This window comes from Antechinus flavipes, chromosome 1, assembly GCF_016432865.1.
Source record: "Antechinus flavipes isolate AdamAnt ecotype Samford, QLD, Australia chromosome 1, AdamAnt_v2, whole genome shotgun sequence".
NCBI lineage: Eukaryota > Metazoa > Chordata > Mammalia > Dasyuromorphia > Dasyuridae > Antechinus > Antechinus flavipes.
The window spans coordinates 240,742,252-240,760,769 of NC_067398.1; the positions used below are offsets into that span (position 1 = coordinate 240,742,252).

General features: G+C 33.9%; 1 protein-coding gene across 1 annotated transcript in view; it reads right to left on the reverse strand.

Moving 5' to 3' along the window:
• Positions 1-18,518, reverse strand: part of TRPM6 (transient receptor potential cation channel subfamily M member 6) — a 145,257-nt gene that overhangs the window by 37,703 nt on the left and 89,036 nt on the right. Inside the window, exons 25-28 of the mRNA XM_051972081.1 lie at positions 16,741-16,873; positions 5,497-6,629; positions 5,184-5,296; positions 2,418-2,538 (exon numbers count right to left, since the gene is read on the reverse strand). Of these exons, the coding sequence (XP_051828041.1) occupies positions 2,418-2,538; positions 5,184-5,296; positions 5,497-6,629; positions 16,741-16,873 (1,500 nt within the window). The remainder of the gene's footprint in view (positions 1-2,417; positions 2,539-5,183; positions 5,297-5,496; positions 6,630-16,740; positions 16,874-18,518) is intronic.

The window sequence follows — 18,518 nt, forward strand, 5'->3', positions numbered from 1 at the left end:
CTTCAGCCAGTTTCAAATCCATATAATTACATTTTATTGTATAATTCATTTCCACAATTTATTGTTTATTTATGTATTTGTGTGTGTGATTTACTACGTATTTATGTGTATAATTTAATTTATATGTATTACATAATATATGTAAAGTGTTTATAAGCCTTAAAGCACTATATAAATGCTAGCTACTATGACCAGTTTAATAACTATATTTCAAAAAAGAAATTATGTTCTTTAATTTCTTGTTAAATTAATAATTTAAGTATTATTAAATAAAAACAGCTTACATAGTCCATCTGGAATAATGACAACTTATGATTCTATTATACTTGAAGGTTTACACTTTGGAGCAACTATATGGCTCAGTGGATAGAATGTTGAGTTCTTTCCCAAATATATGTCCTGTAATTATATGTGATTAAAATACCCAAAACCCATACTGGTTTTGGTTTGGTTGGATATTAAAGATACACTATATCTTTAATTAGCTATTCTCTTCTGAAATCCGCCTTCCTCTTTAGAAGATATTTTACAATGAAAAGGTTTTCAGTTTCTTCTTCAAAACTTCTTAATCTTTTTGTTGTTGTTCAGTTGTTTTCAGTTGTGGTTGATTCTTTATACCCCCACGTGAAATTTTCTTGGTAAAGATAAAAGAGTGGTTTTTCATTTTCTCTTCCAGCTCATTTAGCAGATGAGGAAAATGAGGTAAACACAATTAAGCAACTTGCCCAGGGTCACATAGTTAATTGTCTAAGCTAGACTTGAACTTATGAAGATGACTCTTCCAGATTCCATGTCTAGCACTCTTATCTACACTCTATCTTAATCTTTAGCAATGCTTCCCAGGTTGCATTTGATCGCATCATTTGTATCTTTACCAGAAGCAAGTAGTTATCATGCAGTATGTTAAATTTTCAGAATTTCTCTGTACTCTCTCAGATACCTTCCAAATATATGTTCTCAGGAAACTAAAAGATTTCATAATGGTTATTATTGGGCTTATAAAAAGCTGCTTCAGAATCATTCAGCAAGAAATCATCAACTCCCACTACTGGGCTTGCTTCTCCAAATGATCTCCCTCTAATGGCCACTGCGAATTTATTGGTGGATAAGAAAGTGCTTGCTTCTTCAATGAGTCCAGGTTTCTTTACTTTGGGAAATCTCATGTTTCTTAGCTTAAAATGGTCAGGGTTTTTCTCTTTTGCTTTCTGTTCTATGTTATATTTTATTTTCCAGCCTCCTGACATGAGCCAGAATTCCTCATTGCCTCTTTTTATATTTTTTGTCCTAACAATTCTTCCATCATTGTGGACATACTTAATTCTCACTGAAAACCTTGAGAATGGGTGCCATTGTCTGAACCCTTATCTTCCCTTTAAATAGGTAAACTGGCCTGCACTTTGAACATAGATAACAAACACATGGTCATAATACAACAACAAACATCACACACTACCATAGGTCACTATGAATTTTATAATTTCAAGATCTCCTTTTCCTTTGTCTTTCTTCTTAATAGGAGTTTGTTTAGAAAATCTTAAATACAAGTTGTTTGCCTGATTTCTGATTTTTTAATCCTTTGTTGCTATTTCATTAACACAATTCAGAAACTGTATATTTTCCCTCAGTGCAGAAAGAAAAAAAAAAAAAAAGAAGAAGGGGGAAGAAATGGAAAAAAGAGAGAGAGAGAATGGAAGAGAAAGAGGGAAAAAAATAAGAAAGAAAGGAAGGAGAAAGAAAAAGAAAGGAGGGAAGAGGAAGAAAGAGGGGGAGGGAAAGAGACAGACAAATAACCAATAATTAATACCATTGCCCTTATTGTTTTAGCACAGCTCTCAGACAACTATGCTTGAAATGGAAAGAAAAAGAGAAATACAGAGAGAGAATCATTGAAACAAAAACCTGTATTCTGATTAAATAAAAAATCCTAAATTTCTTCATCTATAAAATGAAAAATCTAGAATCAATAATCTCCAATATGCATTTTTTAATTTCTATTTCCTAATATTGTATAATTCTAGCAGGGCAGAGCAGAAGGGGACATTCCTAATAAATAACCAGCTACAAAAAGTTACCCAAAAAAATTGCTCTTATTACACTAAATTAAAAAAAGGAAAACCAAGAAAAGATTAATTCCTAGAAAATGCCTTTTTGCTCTGTTAGTATTCTTGACCTTCATCCAAATAATTTAATTATTTTTAGTATTAGTCTGTCAGATGCTTTTCATTCTATCCATAGGTGACTCAGTCTTGAGTTACTTTCTGAACCATGTGATACAAGAGAAAGCTAGGCTAAGAATTTGAATGCCTAAGATAAAATAAACATTTATTACATTCAATAGTCAAGATTCATTATTTAAGTACGAATAAATTCCTAAATATATATTCTAAAGTTCTGAAATTGCACTGGTCATTACATACTTATCGGACTAAATTCGGGGGTGGGAAGCCAGTTTTTATCATCCTCTTTTCCTTCCACTGAAAATGTTTTTTCTGCTGGTTCCGAATTCATCTGTATATGACAGTTATTCACTGTTATCACCTAAAGAAAAGGACAGATGTTGGCAAATAACTGTTCATCTGAAAGTATAATTGTTTATCACTAGGCCATTTAAAACCCAAGTCCTATTCCAAACCCAAGTCTATCTATAAGTCATGAGACTGAATGTTCCACATACAACAGTTTCACTAAATGGTCACATCACATTGCCAGGCTGGAGTTCACTTCAAAAAATATATAGATATAGATATAGATATAACTATATGATTTAATATGCTCATCTTTTATTTTGTAATGATGATAGGTTAGGAAACTTGTGCTAGTTTACCATCAAACTCTGAAAGTACAATCTACATGACTAGAAGCTATCAGAAAAATGAATAATTGGATTTGTCTAGCAAAAAGAACATGGAATTACAGAAAGCAAGAAAGCACTTATGAGAAAATAAGATAACCCAGAAACTGGGTAAAAAATTCCTTGATTTTCTATAAAACTATACCATGTATATACAGTCTATATATTTGATTCAAATTTCCAAAAGCTAAAAAAAAAGAAAGCATAAAAACAAAAACAAAACAAGACAAAACCTGATTGGTCAAATGACATCTAAGCAGGGCAATCCAGTCCTATACTTATTTAATGTCAACTGTCCCAAAACTGTTCAGAATAAGAAAAATGTACTGCCATCCCAAGTAAAACTGAATTCCTAATGGTTAGAAATAAAAAATGTTGCTGTCTCTTTTCTGTTCAGAAGTCTTCCCTCACAAAGAGCAACAGCAATCACAGCAATGAGATATTTATTTGTTCCAAAAGTTCTGTGCAGATATTAGAAAATATATACACACACATATATGTATATACAACTTTACATCTCTTTTGATAGAATATATATATAATATGTAACTATAACTATATAACTATAACTAATACATAACTATATATATACATGTAATATATATAGTTTTATTATATAGATATATATGTATACATACACATTTTAAATGCTCTCGATATAAATCTATTTTTAGAACAAAAGAAGGAGAATTAAGAAAAGAAACAGTAGGAGTGAAAAGTGAATATGAAATCTTATATATAGTTTTTAAGGAAATGAAGTAGTAGATAGAACAATGGACTTGCAATTAGGAAGGCTTGGGTTCAAATCTTACCCGGTTTGACTACTTAACTTTGTGACTTTAGACATATCATTTACCCATTTAGTAGACATTCACTTTGATCATCTAACAAATAAAATGCTGAGACTCAAAAACTTTAAAAGTCCTTTGCCACTCTAAATTTGTTCTCCTAATTCTATGGTTAAATTTAGATTTTACAAGTCTGCAAGACCATGTGGACAGTACAGCCCATATTAAAAAATTTTATCAAAGAATAAGAGAAGTGTTGTCCTGCTAGATCACTTGTAGACAAGTCTTCAAAATAAGCTTAGAGTCCCTGATGGATTCCCACTGAAATGAGACATCAACATGGGTACTCCAAATAGATTAATGTTATAAAGACAGAGTAAATATTTGGCCAGCCATCCTTTATGTTATGTCTGCTACTTTCTAAAGTCAATAAATACAATCTGAAGTAATTCTTTCTTGACAACATTAATGCTATATTAATAAAAACACAAGCAATAGTTCTTGGAAGGGGATGATGAGAAGAGGGGGAGTTAATATGAAATGCCAATCAAATTGCACTCAACATCTTCTTGTGCTCTGTCACTAGATTTCAGAAGAGAGAGATCAATTCTATAGCTTTGATATTTCACTGTATAATTAAACTGCATCATATCTCATACCCAAATTTTTGTTTTCAAGGGGCAAAATCAGGATATTCTATATATTTTTAAAAAGCTATCCTCAAGTTTCTGAGATCAAGTACTCTTTTTCTTCCCCAGGGATAGAAAAGAAAATGTGAAAGTGTGTAATTATAAAAGGATTAAGAAACATTTTTAGAATCTTACCTTAATAAAGACTTAAAAAAAGTTAAAATTCCATTAGGATTTTCCCTCATCTTAGTACTAAAAAAATCATTGGCACAATGCCTACATAGTAGGCACTTAGCAAAGGCTTACTGATTTATAAATGGCACATATTTCTTCCACAGTCATTTATTCATGAATAGAGAGCTGCTTTGAGAATCAATGAGAGTACCAAATTCTGATCAACTCTACACAGCAAGCATTAACAGTGGACCAGAGAAATGGATTCACATTTATTTAGCTCTACCTGGTCAGAGATGTTACCATCTGCATAAAGAGTACAATGGTTCCTGTTTGACTAGACCTAAGCCATATTCCCCCTGAAAGGGGGAAAGAAAAATAAAAGAAGTCAAGAATATAGAGGAATTGAGTGCTTTCAAAAAATATGTGTGGGAGTAATTCAGTATTTGTGCCGCTATAAATTCCTTGATATTGCTCATGGAATATCCCAAAGCACAGGGACATGGGATCTTGAAGTTAATCTAAACATTTACAAAAACAGTTAAGAAACTCTCTTCATTTCCTCATACTGTTACATAAAACATCTCTTTTATGAGTCATCTTTTTTTACACTGTATGTAGCACTCTGAAATAAGAAACATCATAGCTCAGGCAGGTGACCACATCAAAAGAATAACCAAGGGAAACTAGAAGAAAAATTGGCTTTTGAAATTAGTCCTAATTCCTACCTTCCATACCTACCGGAACTTGAAGTCGCTGCAGTTTTTTCTTTTCCTTTGACGATTTCCTGTCCTTACTTCGAAGTTTTGCTTTGGTCCACACTGATTGGCATTTCTCTAAGGGTCTTGAAAAATCTATGGAAGACATGATTGAATTCAATAAAAAGGAAATGCAAGACTAAGGTCACTGTTTTGGAAAAACTTTTTTTTTTTTTAAATATAACTAGAACATAGAAAAAGATGGTAGGGAAATCAAAGGTGAAGACATCATGAAAATCAGGGAATGTTTTAGACAGGTAATTTAGCATATAGATGGAAAGATATCCTTTCCTTGCCTTTATTTTTGCAGGTCTTCATCAATCTTTCTTCCTTGTGAGATTTAAAGCTGCCATTTTGGAGAAAGGCCCAGTCTCTACGAAGGGGATTGAACCAAAGGTATGTGTTTGGCTGGAGCGATGACTCTGATTTTGAATTGTTATTGCACCGGAGTGAACTTGCTGAGTTGTAGTTAAAGGATTTAGTTGTCCCCATCTGGACTTGGAAGTTACTGCTATTGGAAGAGTCCAATTTACACCTGGAGGGCAATTGTGAATGCCATTTTTTCTTAGTGTTAAACACCCCAGTTTCATCATCCCCTTCTGAAAATGACCAATTCACATAGCCACCTTCTACTCTTAAACTGTCTCTCTGGAAAGGAAGTGAGGTCCCTTTTACCAATTTGGGGACAAAACAGCTAGTTGGTAGAAGGAGATCTCCACTGTTCTTTGTAATTGATCTTTTTATGGAATCTTGATCGGAATCTTCAGCTGACTTTTTATCAACATCAGCTGATGTTTGCCTATTCAGACAAATGGGGATATTATCCTGATTGGCTTGTGACTCTGTGGCCAACCAACCCAATCCAGGTTCAGCTGCAGGTTTTGTAGAAGACACAGCCATGTGAGCTTCTGCAGAAAAAGAAGGCTTTGTTATATTGGGAGAAACCAGGAGAAATTGACTAAGCTTAGGAAGTGAGTCGCTGTTAAGGAACACAGTAACTGGACCACTTGGCATTCCTTTCTTTTCCTGCTCCTCCTCTGGTCCTTGACTGTTCATGATCTCCAAAAAGGAACTCTTCTGTCTTCCAGAAAGGTGGTAGCTTTTCATCTGGCTATGAAGCAAGGATGGAGGCATACTGTAATACTGACCATTCATCTTCCTGGAGTTTTCTAAGCTGTTAAGCATCTCTGAGCAGATGACATTGCTCCAGCTATGGGGGAGTTTTCTACAAGCAGTATATTTTGGGTTGGCCAACAGAGCTTCTTCCAGTTGCAGGGTGTCAACAGCTGAAAGTACTTTCAGTGTGTCTACTGTCAGGGCAGAGAGGTCCTGCAGGTGTCCTACGTGGCTATCCAGAGAAAGCAAAGAGTCCTTTATGTAGGACACTCTCTCATTCACTTCTTTAAATTGGAAGTACACTTCTGCAACCCTGGAAGGTGGAGGAGGAAAAGAACACCAACAAATAAAACAAATCACTACAAAAAAAAAAAAAAAAAAAAAAGGGCTTTGCCCACCTTGCTTTCTATCTAATTAATACAGTGCTGGACTTGAAGTCATGAGGGTTTGAATTCAGTTCTTGCCTCAGACATTTACTACCTGTGTAACCCTAAGCAAGTCACTTTAATCTTAGCCTCAGTTTTCTCATATGTAAAATGGAAATAAAAAGAACAATAATAATATATATATATATTATTTCTAAATAATATATAACAATTTATAACATTTATATATTTGTGCATATAATATAAGCACTTATATCATGCTTATTCTGTGTGCTTTACAATTATTATCTCATTTTATCTTTTAATAGAGGTGCTATTATTATCCCCATTTTACAGATAAGGAAACTGAGGCAACAGAAATTAAATGATTACTCAGGGTCAAACAGCTTATAAGTACTTGAACTCAGATTGAATTTAGGTCTTTCTGAATTCAGATATGGACTTTATCCATTGTACCACCCAGTGTCCCATAAAAACCTTTATATCAGAGAGCCGTTGTGAGGCTCAAGAGGGATAATACATATAAAGCATTTCACAAATCTGTAAGTGCTGTAAACATGCAAGATATTAATAAAAACAATAATGAAACAATGACAACTAAATAAGTTTTTTATATTTGCTAAATATATTTCATGGACTAAATTTAATATAAAAAATAATTAAATTATAAACACAGTTTTGGAAATAATTTTCAGTGCTATCAAATCCTTTAAAACTTCCATTTTACAGGCATAATTTAGATAGATTAAATAAGTGCATTAATTCCTAAAGGGTGAAATAGTAAGATCCAATAATTTAAAAAGAAATATATGAATAATGAATTATGGTAAGGGGAGATGTTTCTGAGCCTCAGTTGACTAAGTGCTCTTTCTTGTTTTTTTTCTTATTTGTTTCCCCTTTCAAAATATATATTTTTGCTACTTCAATTAACTTTCTGTCTGGAACCTTAATACTGTGGATAGTCCTATATATTAATTTTTCCAGATGTTTCCTAATCCTGATTATCCCAAAGTTTTCATGAATAGAAAAAAATTCACTTGTTTGTCCTGCCTAGGAAATTGATAAGTAATTATTAGGGAAATAAAAATGAAGACCATGACAGTTGCAAATTTTACGGTACTCTGGATGAATTGAGTCCTTTTTATAACTCCTTTGTCACAAAACTGAATTTCTACACTCAATAAAAGTTTAATAAGTGCCCACAACCCTACTAGTAAAAGTAGAATTTGTGGGATGGGGTGGGGGTAGAGTTAGAGGAGTAGCAGAGCGGGAAGGAAGAATTCTTTACAAAAGAAATATACACCACAGACAGACACAAGCCCCTTCTAATACACTTAATTAGTGTCTCTCTATTCAGGGTGCTGTCTCCTGCAATTCAAAACCAGTACAATATGAAGCCCAGTTAATGGAGACTCATTAAGTACCATTAGCAGCAGACATACCTAATGGATACAAACAAAACCACCAACTCTTCATAGCCACAGATAATATGTACAATATATAGACCTGCTAGAAGGATAACTTGGTTACTTTTACAATGTATTCTGCTTTTAGAGACATTTATTTTTAAAAGCGCTAATGTCCTATAAAATACATTTTAGCTAGAGTAGCATACCCCAGATGTATTAATTAAATACATCTCATCTTTTATTTGAGTCAATGCACTATTAAGTAAAAGTCTTATTGCTATTCTGAAGCATTTGTTCTTATATTTATTTTCAATTGTTTCTACTCTGAGAAATGTTATGTCTCAGGGAGATATCACCTAGTGGCTTATTATATTTACTTTAGGAAAAATAATTTCTTCTCTATATAGCTCTCTTTTATTTAAAAAAAAAGTATGAATAAAATAGCTCACTTAAAAATTATGTCATTTTGCATAATGTGCTAAAGAAATGACAATGACTAAAGCCACTAATTAATCAGGAAAATGAATACTGGGTCAAACACTCAGAGTCAAAAGGAAACATGGGCAAAATGATAGACCTAGTAAAAAATGTAATAAAGTGGCCTACTTACAAATTCATGATTTACTAGCTTCCTATAGCTATGTAAATAACTACTTCCTTCCAGTTCTCAACCTAAGATCTAGAATCCAAAGAACCTAGCAACCCCACAATTATTTTGGGGTTTTTTTGTTTTACTTTTTTGCACTATCATCAATCCTCAGCTCCAAACAATTGCCAAGCTAAGAGAAACTGACTCATTGCCCTTTTCATTCAGACCATGTTTCCCTCTTTCTTCAGTCTTTATCAACTCATAACTCAGTTTATTCCATTTCAAACAAATTCTTACCAAATATATATATACATACTTTTCAATCTTCTATTTTCCTCCCCTCTCTCTTAAAAATTTAGCAAAATTATCCCAGAAACCCATTCCATCTTTCTTTTTCCCCATCTTTTTGGGGAAGCTATGCCAGAAAAGCATTTTTTTTTTTTGTCAAGCCCTACATAAGATGGAAAGGTTTAAAATGTGGGCCTAGTATCAGACTATGTAACCATCAATCCAAAGTCTAAGCCTAGATGGTTGAGAGAATTCATCAATCATATGATATTCTATGATGCTCATTTATTAAGATGTGAAGCTATTGCCATCTCAATCTACAGAGGCAGTCCCCACATCATGGAAATCACAGAGGTTTTGAATTATTAAAATAGGTAAGAAGAAATCAGAAAGGGGGAAAGAGAAAGTAAGAAGAAAGCACTTGGCTTTAGTCTATCTAAATTATGCTTGTAAAATGGAATTTTTGTAGGATTTGATAGTACTGAAAATTATTTCCAAAGCTATATTTATAATGTAATTATTTTATATTAAATTTAGTCCATGAAATATATTTAGCAATAAAGTTAATCATGAAAACACATATACTTAAATACGTTTTTAGAACCATTGGAATTCCTTTATTCTTACTTTCTTCAATCAATCTACAAAGGATAGTTTAGGTTATGTTCAGAATGGATTATTTAAAAGTTTTACATGGGGTCGTAGTTCATTATTTTTTTCTGCCTTTGAACCATAGAGTGACCAAAGGCACATTCTTGCAAAATTTATCAAGGTTTGGGAAGCAATTAGTGAATATATATAACATACATATGTTTATGCACATGTAAGTTTACATGGGCATAAAATTTCAACTAGATTTTAACTAATTAAACAAAAGAATTGTATCATAGGATCATAGAGCTGGAAGTGGTAGAGATGTCAGGGGTTATCTAATCCAAGTATCTCAAATTACAGAGGAAAAAACTGAGATCAAGGGAGATTAGGTGACTTCAGAGAGTTAATTAAAACCTAGGTCCTCTAGTCTAGACTATCTTTTCATCCCATTCCACCCCATTACTCAACACAAACAAGGTATTACACTAAGGTTAAATAAATGGCAAATGCACGAGTAAACAAATCAACCAATGATAAGTCATAACATTTTGTTATGAGTTAGGTTCACACAGGTCCAAAAATTCATATGTGCCATCTAATTGATATTTATGTGAACAAATCAATGTTTTGTTTTATTTTTTAAAAGTGGAGTAAAAATATGCTATCCCTTAGCAAATGCCTGGGATCATATCAATACTGGACAAATATTACCTACCCCCTTAATAGGAAGAAGAAATAGAAGTTTGGGAAAGAGATCACAAGTGAGAGATTTCAGCTATCCAGACATCTGCTAGAGTGCCATTTATCTCCATTGCATGCTCGCTCGCGCGCTCTCTCTCTCTCTCTCTCTCTCTCTCTCTCTCTCTTTCTCTCTCTCTCTCTCTCTCTCTCTCTCTCTCTCTCTCTCTCTCACACACACACACACACACACACACACACACACACACACACACACCTCTGTTCTCTGTGTCTCTCTCTCTTTCCATTTTTCTCTATCTCCATGATTCTCTGTTTCTGTTTTCCCTGTCCCTCTCTCCTTCTTCTTCTACACTTTCCTTCCTCCTTCCTTCCTCTCCTCCATCCTCCCTCCCCCCCCTCCTTCCTTCCTCACATTCTCTCTCTGCTTCTTTCTCTCTTACTCTCTGTGTCTCTCTGAAATATTCAATGTTAGCAATAAAGTAGAGAAGAAATAAGAAATGGATTGAGTATCATTAATGCTTTAGGAGTAAAATCTTTGACAAGCTACCCAAGGCAGGGGACCTTCAGTTTAGGGGCTGTTCTGAACCATATCTCAAAGTAAAGGTCAGTGACTCTTGCATAATAGAAGGCAGTGGTAACAAATTCAAATACAAACAGTAGCCATTAAACTGTATAGATTTAGAAACTCACATATCAACATTATGTCTACTGTATTTTTATTTATTTTGTTAAAATATTTCTCATTTGCATTTTAATTTGGTTCCCAGTACATTGTTGACACAGAAGATACAAAGAAAAATAAAATACAGCCTCTCTCCATAGAGGATTTGGATAAACTCAAAAAACTAAGGAGTTGGGAGGTATGGAAAAGGTGAATTACTTCAACTTAATCAATGCAAATTTATTAAGCACCTTCTTATCTGCAGGACAATGGAGCTAAGGATGCAAATACAATAAATGAAATAATGCCTACTCTAATAGAACTTAAACTAAACTTATGTGAACACTGTGCCTATAGACATCATTCTGGAAAGCAACTCCTGTGACATAGCAGCCCAATTACTACTCCTGAAGGTGTTACAGTCACATCTATTACAGATCCAGAAAATCAGTTTCTTGTCACTAAAGTCCATGGCATTATCAAATGGCTCAACATTAAAAATATCTATTTTATCAGTAGAAATGACATTTAAAAGAGGCATTACTATCTGCTTTGCTAAGGATCATGGGAACCTTTCCAACCAACTTGCAACTGAAACATTCACTATGTCATCTCCATTAGAATGCGAATTTCTTGAGAGAAAAGTCAGTCCTATTTTTCTTTCCGTATCTTGAATGTGTAGCATAGTTTGGCACATAAGTGCATGCTAAATGCTTCCATTATTCTGTCTCTGTCTCTATAGCCTTATTTTTCTCTCCCTTTCTCTTTCTGTTTGTCTATGTCTTTATCCACCTGGAACCAAAAGCAGCAAGAAAGAAAATAGCATTTGTCAAAAAAAAAAAAAAAAAAAACCCAAGGAATTCACCAACCAACACATTTTTAAAAAAAAAAGAAATATGTCTATAACAGAAGCAACACCAAGTAACAAAAGATGAATATAAGAGTGTGGCACACTCATATATATCTACTATACTATGGTATAGTAGAGCAAACATTGATTCTTCATCAGGAAACAGTGAGTTCAAATCCTTCCTCAGACACTATATTGCAATGGGCAAGCTAATTTTTCCTCCTCAGATTCTTAATTCATTAAGTAATAGGTAATAGCACCTGACAACAAAGTCATTGTGTGGCACAAACAAAATCACACATACAAATACTCTGCAAGCTTTCGAGTGTTAGCCTAAATCTAGCTCGTATTATTATTGAAACCTCAGGACTTAAAAAATAATAATTGACAGATATGATTGTTAAGCCACTGTTAGTGATGTTTTAAAAATCATGAGAAAGAAGTACCATAAGAATATGGAAGAGAAAATGTCCCAGTTTTCAAAAAAGGGAGGAAGAAAACAGTCTTCAATTAGGTCAGTAAGCTTGGCTTCAGTTTCTCGGAAAATTCTAGAATGGATCATTAAAGAAACTTTTGGAGAACATCTCAAGTAGCAAAGATTACAAAGATTCAGGGAAATTTCATCAAGAACAAGTTACAACAAACTAACCTCATTTCCTTTTTTTGACAATAATATTGAAAAAGTAGATAAGAATTTTGTTGATATACTTCACCTAGTTTTTAGGAAAGCTTTGGAAAAGGAATTTCATTGTATTCTTGTGTAGAAAACACAATATACCATGAATAATAATACCATGAATAGGATTCAAAACTGCTTGGAAGAATAGACTTAAAAAGTAATTACCAATGGTTCCAGGTGATCATAACAGGAACTAGTGGAGGGGACTTGTTCTTGGTCTTGTGTTGTTTAAATTTCTTTTTGAAATTTGGTATGTGGCCATCAATTCTATAGATAATATAGAGCTGGGAGGAATAGATAACACATTTAATAAGAGTCAAGGTGCCAAAAGGATCCTGAGAGGCTAAAGCACTGGAATACATCAAGCAAGATGGGGATATCCCCATGGGGATACCCAAAAGAGATATTTGTAAAATCTTGTACTTGGGTACCAAAAAAAAAAATCCACTTCATAAATATAAGATGAAATGTATTGGTCAACCTGCCATCTGGGGGAAAGGGTAGGAGGAAGGAGGAGAAAAGTTGGAACAAAAGTTTTGCAATTGTCAATGCTGAAAAATTACCCATGTATATATCTTGTAAATAAAAAGTTATAATAAATGAATAAATAAATAAATAATGAGATGGAACCTAAGGCATAGATAGCAATTTTTCTGAAAGAGATGAGGGAGGGAGTATGGGGGGGGGGGGGAAGGGCTAGAGAGAAAAGAGTTATGAACTACAAACTCAATATAAGTCAGTAGTAGAGGCTGCAACTCAAACGAACTCTCCCAACATTCCCCTCCAAATAACTTTAAAATGCCATCTCAAATAGAATTTTGAAATGGCAAAGTCAAAAAAGGTCATAGTAAGCTATTTTTCTAGAATAAAACAACGTAAGAGATATGCAAGAGAGGTCTGGAATAATGAGCAAACAATAACATCAAAGAATTTGACCATCAAAGGCTACTACAATGACAGGGAAGACCAAGATGTAAAGTAAAACAACTACAAGCTAAGCCTTAAAGAAAAATGCTAACTGGACACAAACCCAACAAGAATTCCTAGAGGAAATTTTTTTTAAAAGAATGAAGAGTGATAGAGAAAAAATGGGAAATAAAATGAGAGTGATGCAAGAAAATTATGAAAATAAAATTAATAACTTGGTAAAAGAGACACAAAAATCTCAAAAAAAAAAGTTTAAAGAAACAGAAGAGTCTAATGATAATAATAATAATAAACAACCCAAAAATTCACTGAAGAAAAGAACTCCTTACAAAGTAGAATAAATAGGCCAAACAGAAAAGAAGATATACAACTCACTAAATAAAATAATTCCTTAAAAATACAAATTGGGCAAATGGAAGCTAATGACTCCAGGAGACATCAGAAACAATAAAATAAAGTAAAAAATGAAAAACAATTGGGGGGGGGGGGTTGTTGTGTGAAATATTTCAATGGAAAAACAAATCAGAAATAATTTAAGAATTAGTGAACTCCTAAAAGCCATGATCAAAAAAGAGTCTAGACATAACTCATATCTTAAATCTAGAGCATAAAATAGAAATTGAAAGAATCCATCAATCATCCCCTGAAAGAGATACCAAAATGAAAATTCATAGAACTATTATAGCCAAATTCCAGAGCTCCCAAGTCAAAGTGAAAATACTGCAAGAAAGAAACAATTCAAATATCATAGTCCCACAGTCAGGATCACAAAAAATTGAGCAGCTTCCATATTAAAGGGGCAGAGAGCATGGAATATGATGTTATGGAAAGCAAAGGAGCTAAAATTACAACCAAGAATTACTTACTCAGCAGAACTAATTATAATTGGAAGGGGAGGGAAGAACAATAAGATAAAGGACTTTCAATCATTAATTTAAAAAAAAAATGCCAAAGTTGAATAAAAAATTTAACATTCAAACAATACTCAAGAGAAACATAAAAGAGTATCCATGAAAGAAAAATCAAAAGAACCTCAATAAGATTACATTCTTATATGAGAAACTGATACATATAACTCCTAAGAACTTTACCATTATTAGAGCAATTACATGGAATTTACATAGACAGGGTCGATGTGAGTTGATTGTGTTGGAATAATCTGGGAGGGAGGGGAACAAAGGAGTGACAAAGAGATATGCACTGAGAGAAATAAAAAGGATGAGGAAGAATGGGAAAAATCTTCTCACATAAAAGGGGTACACAAGCAATAGTTTTCACAACAGAGGGAAAATTGCCGATGAAGCAGTTAATTCTTTAACCTCATTTTCATCAGAATTGAGTCAGAGACAATATATTTCATATTCAGCTGGGTATAGAAATTTATCTTACTCAAAAGGGAAATAGGAAGGGGATAAAAGAAAGGAGGAATTGATAAGCAGAGCAACAGGTTAAGAGAGGAAATGGTCAGAAGCAAAACAGACTTTTGAGGAGGGACAGGATAAAAAAAAGAGAAAAGAATAAACAGAAGAAATAGGATAACAGGAAATACACAGTTAGTAATTATAACTATAAATGTGAATGGGATGAACTCACTCATAAAAAGTGGATCGTAGAATGGATTAAAAACCAGAATCTAACAATATATTACTTAGAAGAAACACATATGAAGCAGCAAAATACACACAGAGTTAAAATAAGGAGCTAAAACAGCTGAAGTAAAAAAAGGCAAGGGTGGCAATCATGATCTCAGATTAAAGCATAAGTAAAATCAAACCTAGTTAAAAGAGACAATCAGGAAAACTACATTTTTGCTAAAGAGTATCAAAGACAATGAAATAATATAAAAAAAATTTTACAATTTTACAAGAAGTTTATCTGACAAAGGCCTCATTTCTTAAATATATAGGGAACTGAGTCAAATTTATAAAAATGAATCATTCCCTAGTTGATAAATGGTCAAAAGATATTAATAAAAATTTTTAGAAGAAGAAATCAAAGCTATCTGTAGTCATAGGGGAAGAAATGCTCTAAAAAACTAGTAATTAGCAATCTAAATTAAAATAACTCTTGAGGCATCATCTCACCATTTGTCAGAAATGACAAATGCTAGAGGAGTTATGAGAAAATAGATACACTAATAAAGTGTTAGTGGAGTTGTGAATTGGTCTAACCTTTCTGGAAAATAATTTGGAACTATGCTCAACAGCTACGAAACAGTGCATACCTAATGACCTAGCAAATACCACTAGTAGGTCTATTTCCCAAAGAGAGCGAAGAAAAAGAAAAAAGATGTATGTGTATAAAAATAGTGATAGCAGTTGTTTTTTGTTTTTGTTTTTGTTTTTTTATGGTGGCAAAGAATTGGAGATAGGATGATCATTAATTGGGTAATGGCAGATATTTAGTATAAGATTATGATGGAATATTACCACAAGAAATGATGAGGTAAATGGTTTCATAAAAACCTGGAAAGACCTACATGAACTAATACAAAATGAAGTACAGAATTAGGAGATCATTATACACAGTAAGAGTAATTTTATAATGGTGATCAATTATGGAAGATTTAGCTACTCTAATCAATATAATAATCCAAGACTCTTGATCAAAAATGCTATCTATCTCTAGAAAGAGAATAAATTCTTCAGTGCAAACTGAAGTATAATTGTTCTTTTTGATGCCTGAGGCAAAAACAAGAACAATGGTAGTTGTTGTCAAAAGACCAATTTAGGCTTGATATTAAGAAAAACTGCCTATATCCACTGGTGCTATCCAAAAATGAAATGGGCTGTTTTAGATAGATATTGGATTCCCTCTCTTTAGAGGTCTTCTGGTAGGGCCTGGAAGACAACTTTGTCTGTATATTATTGTGGGGAAACGTTTTATGTAAGGATTGGCATAAACAGCTATTAGGTCCCTCTCAACTCCCAAATTCCATAGTTCTGTGAAGTGATGTGGAGGGTTTTGCAGTCACAATGACAGTTCAACACTGAAACATTCAAAAATGGCCCATTTTTCCAACATTAGTTACAGTGAGGGAAACAATTTGTGACCATGTTATTAAAACAAAGTTTTCTGGATAGACCAAGGATGAGCAATGTGGCTTTGCTCTCAGCTGCCAAAAACAAACAAACAAACAAACAAACAAAAAAAAAAAAACAGACAAAAAAATAGCATCAATGCATTCATATTCTCTTTTATTGGGAAACTTAAAAATATTAGGAGCCTAATGAATCTTTTTCATCCAATCTTCTGACTGTCTTGGTGCCCCCACAATCTATTTTTTTTTTATTTTGTTGACAGTTAAGTTTCAAGAAAAGGAAAAAAAAAATTAAACCTTACCTTTCAGAGGTCAATCGTATTCTTTCCCCATAGCTAGAATTCAGGTTCTCTGTCTTCTCATGAAAGTATTCTTTCACACATTGTTCCTCAAAAGCATGGAGTTTCTTGAGTTCCTCTTCACTTAGGTAGAGTTCTGAGAAAATGAGATAGTATATAACACCAAACATGTAGACAGGGTCTTAGGGAGGGAGGGAAGAAGGGAAGGAGGGGAAGGGAGGGAAGGAGAGGAAGGAAGGGAAGGGGGAAGGAAGGGAAAGGAGAGAAGGAAGGAGAGATGGGGAAGGGAAGGAAGGAGGGGAGGAGGGGAAGGAGGGAAGAGAGGGAAGAAGGGGGAGGGAGGAAAGGAGGGGGAGGGAGGGAAGGAGGGGAAGGAAGGAAAGGGGGGAAGGGAAGGAGAAAGGAAAAAAGGAGGGAGGGAGGGAGGTTTTTTTTTTTTTTACAATTCAGCATAAAAATCCTACTAATCTATAGTCAAGAATTTACAGAATTAATTATGAGACATTTTAAAAGAGGAGAATTCTTCATGGTTTCTGTGTTAAGAAATACCAGTTGATTCAGAAAAAACTTTGGATTTGTCACAACTAAATTCTCAGGGTTCCCCAACATCAGAAGCCTGGATAGATTGCATGTTTTCTGGTTAATGTCCACCTGATGGCACTATAAGTCCTGTGTTTAACACTAGTTACATGATTAGTAATCAGAAGCCCAGTTCAACATGCAGAATGTACAAGGAAAACTGGCCAAGCAAACACATGCATACATAGTCAGAAATTCAGTGGCATAGAATGCTACATTCATGGGATGAGGGCCCTCACCATAATAGGCTCAGAATACACCCTGTTCTAAATCTAATCCATTCCTATCCAATCCAACAAGCAAAGACTGCAAGTCAGTGACTGGCAAATTCCTAGAGAAGCCTTAATACATGCAGCCCTTGGAGGGCAGAACTGCTCTGCAGCCTATCATTGGGTTTGCTTCATGCTGAACTATAACGTGTACCTTAGATTCAAAGACTTTTAATTTAACAAGAGAGGGGCATCGGATTCTAAATGAATTAAGCAATTCCAAGACTAGAGGTAGAAGGGGTAGTTTAGGAGGGGAATAGGGAGTAGATGAGAACAAATTCTGTCTACCAGTAAGCCAAGGATCCTAATTCTGCTTCTTTTAAACAAATAGTGGTAGAATGAGGTCCACCTGTCATTCAATCTCCAAAGCACTGATTTAAATTCAAAATCCCTCAGAATTTTGCTGAGAGTATTCAGAGTATATTAGTTTGAACAGCTAGGTGGAACACTGTATAGAGCCAAGACTGGAGTCAGAAAAACTCCTCTTCCTAGCTGTGTGACCCTGAGCAAAACACTTAACCCCTTTGCCTCAGTTTCCTCATCTGTAAAATGAGTTGGAAAAGAAAATGGAAAACCATTCCAGTATTTTTGCCAAAAAAAAAAAAAAAATGAGGTCGTGAAAAGTTGGACCAGACTGAACAAGAACATATTAGGATGAGATTTCAGAGAATTTCTTGTCCCCTGATAATAACAGAATCAATAGAGAGAACCATACAAAGTAATCTCATAGTAAACTAATAATGGAACTTAGAATTATTGGCATATTGTTAAATAATAATATGATGAGTACAACTTCCTTCTGGCCACTGGATCTGAAGTTAGAAAGATTTCAGTTCAAATCCAACCTCAGATATTTACTGTATCTCTGGCAAACTCTTCCTGTTTCAACTGTAAAATGAGAATAATAATACCCATTTTGGAGGGTTGTTGTGA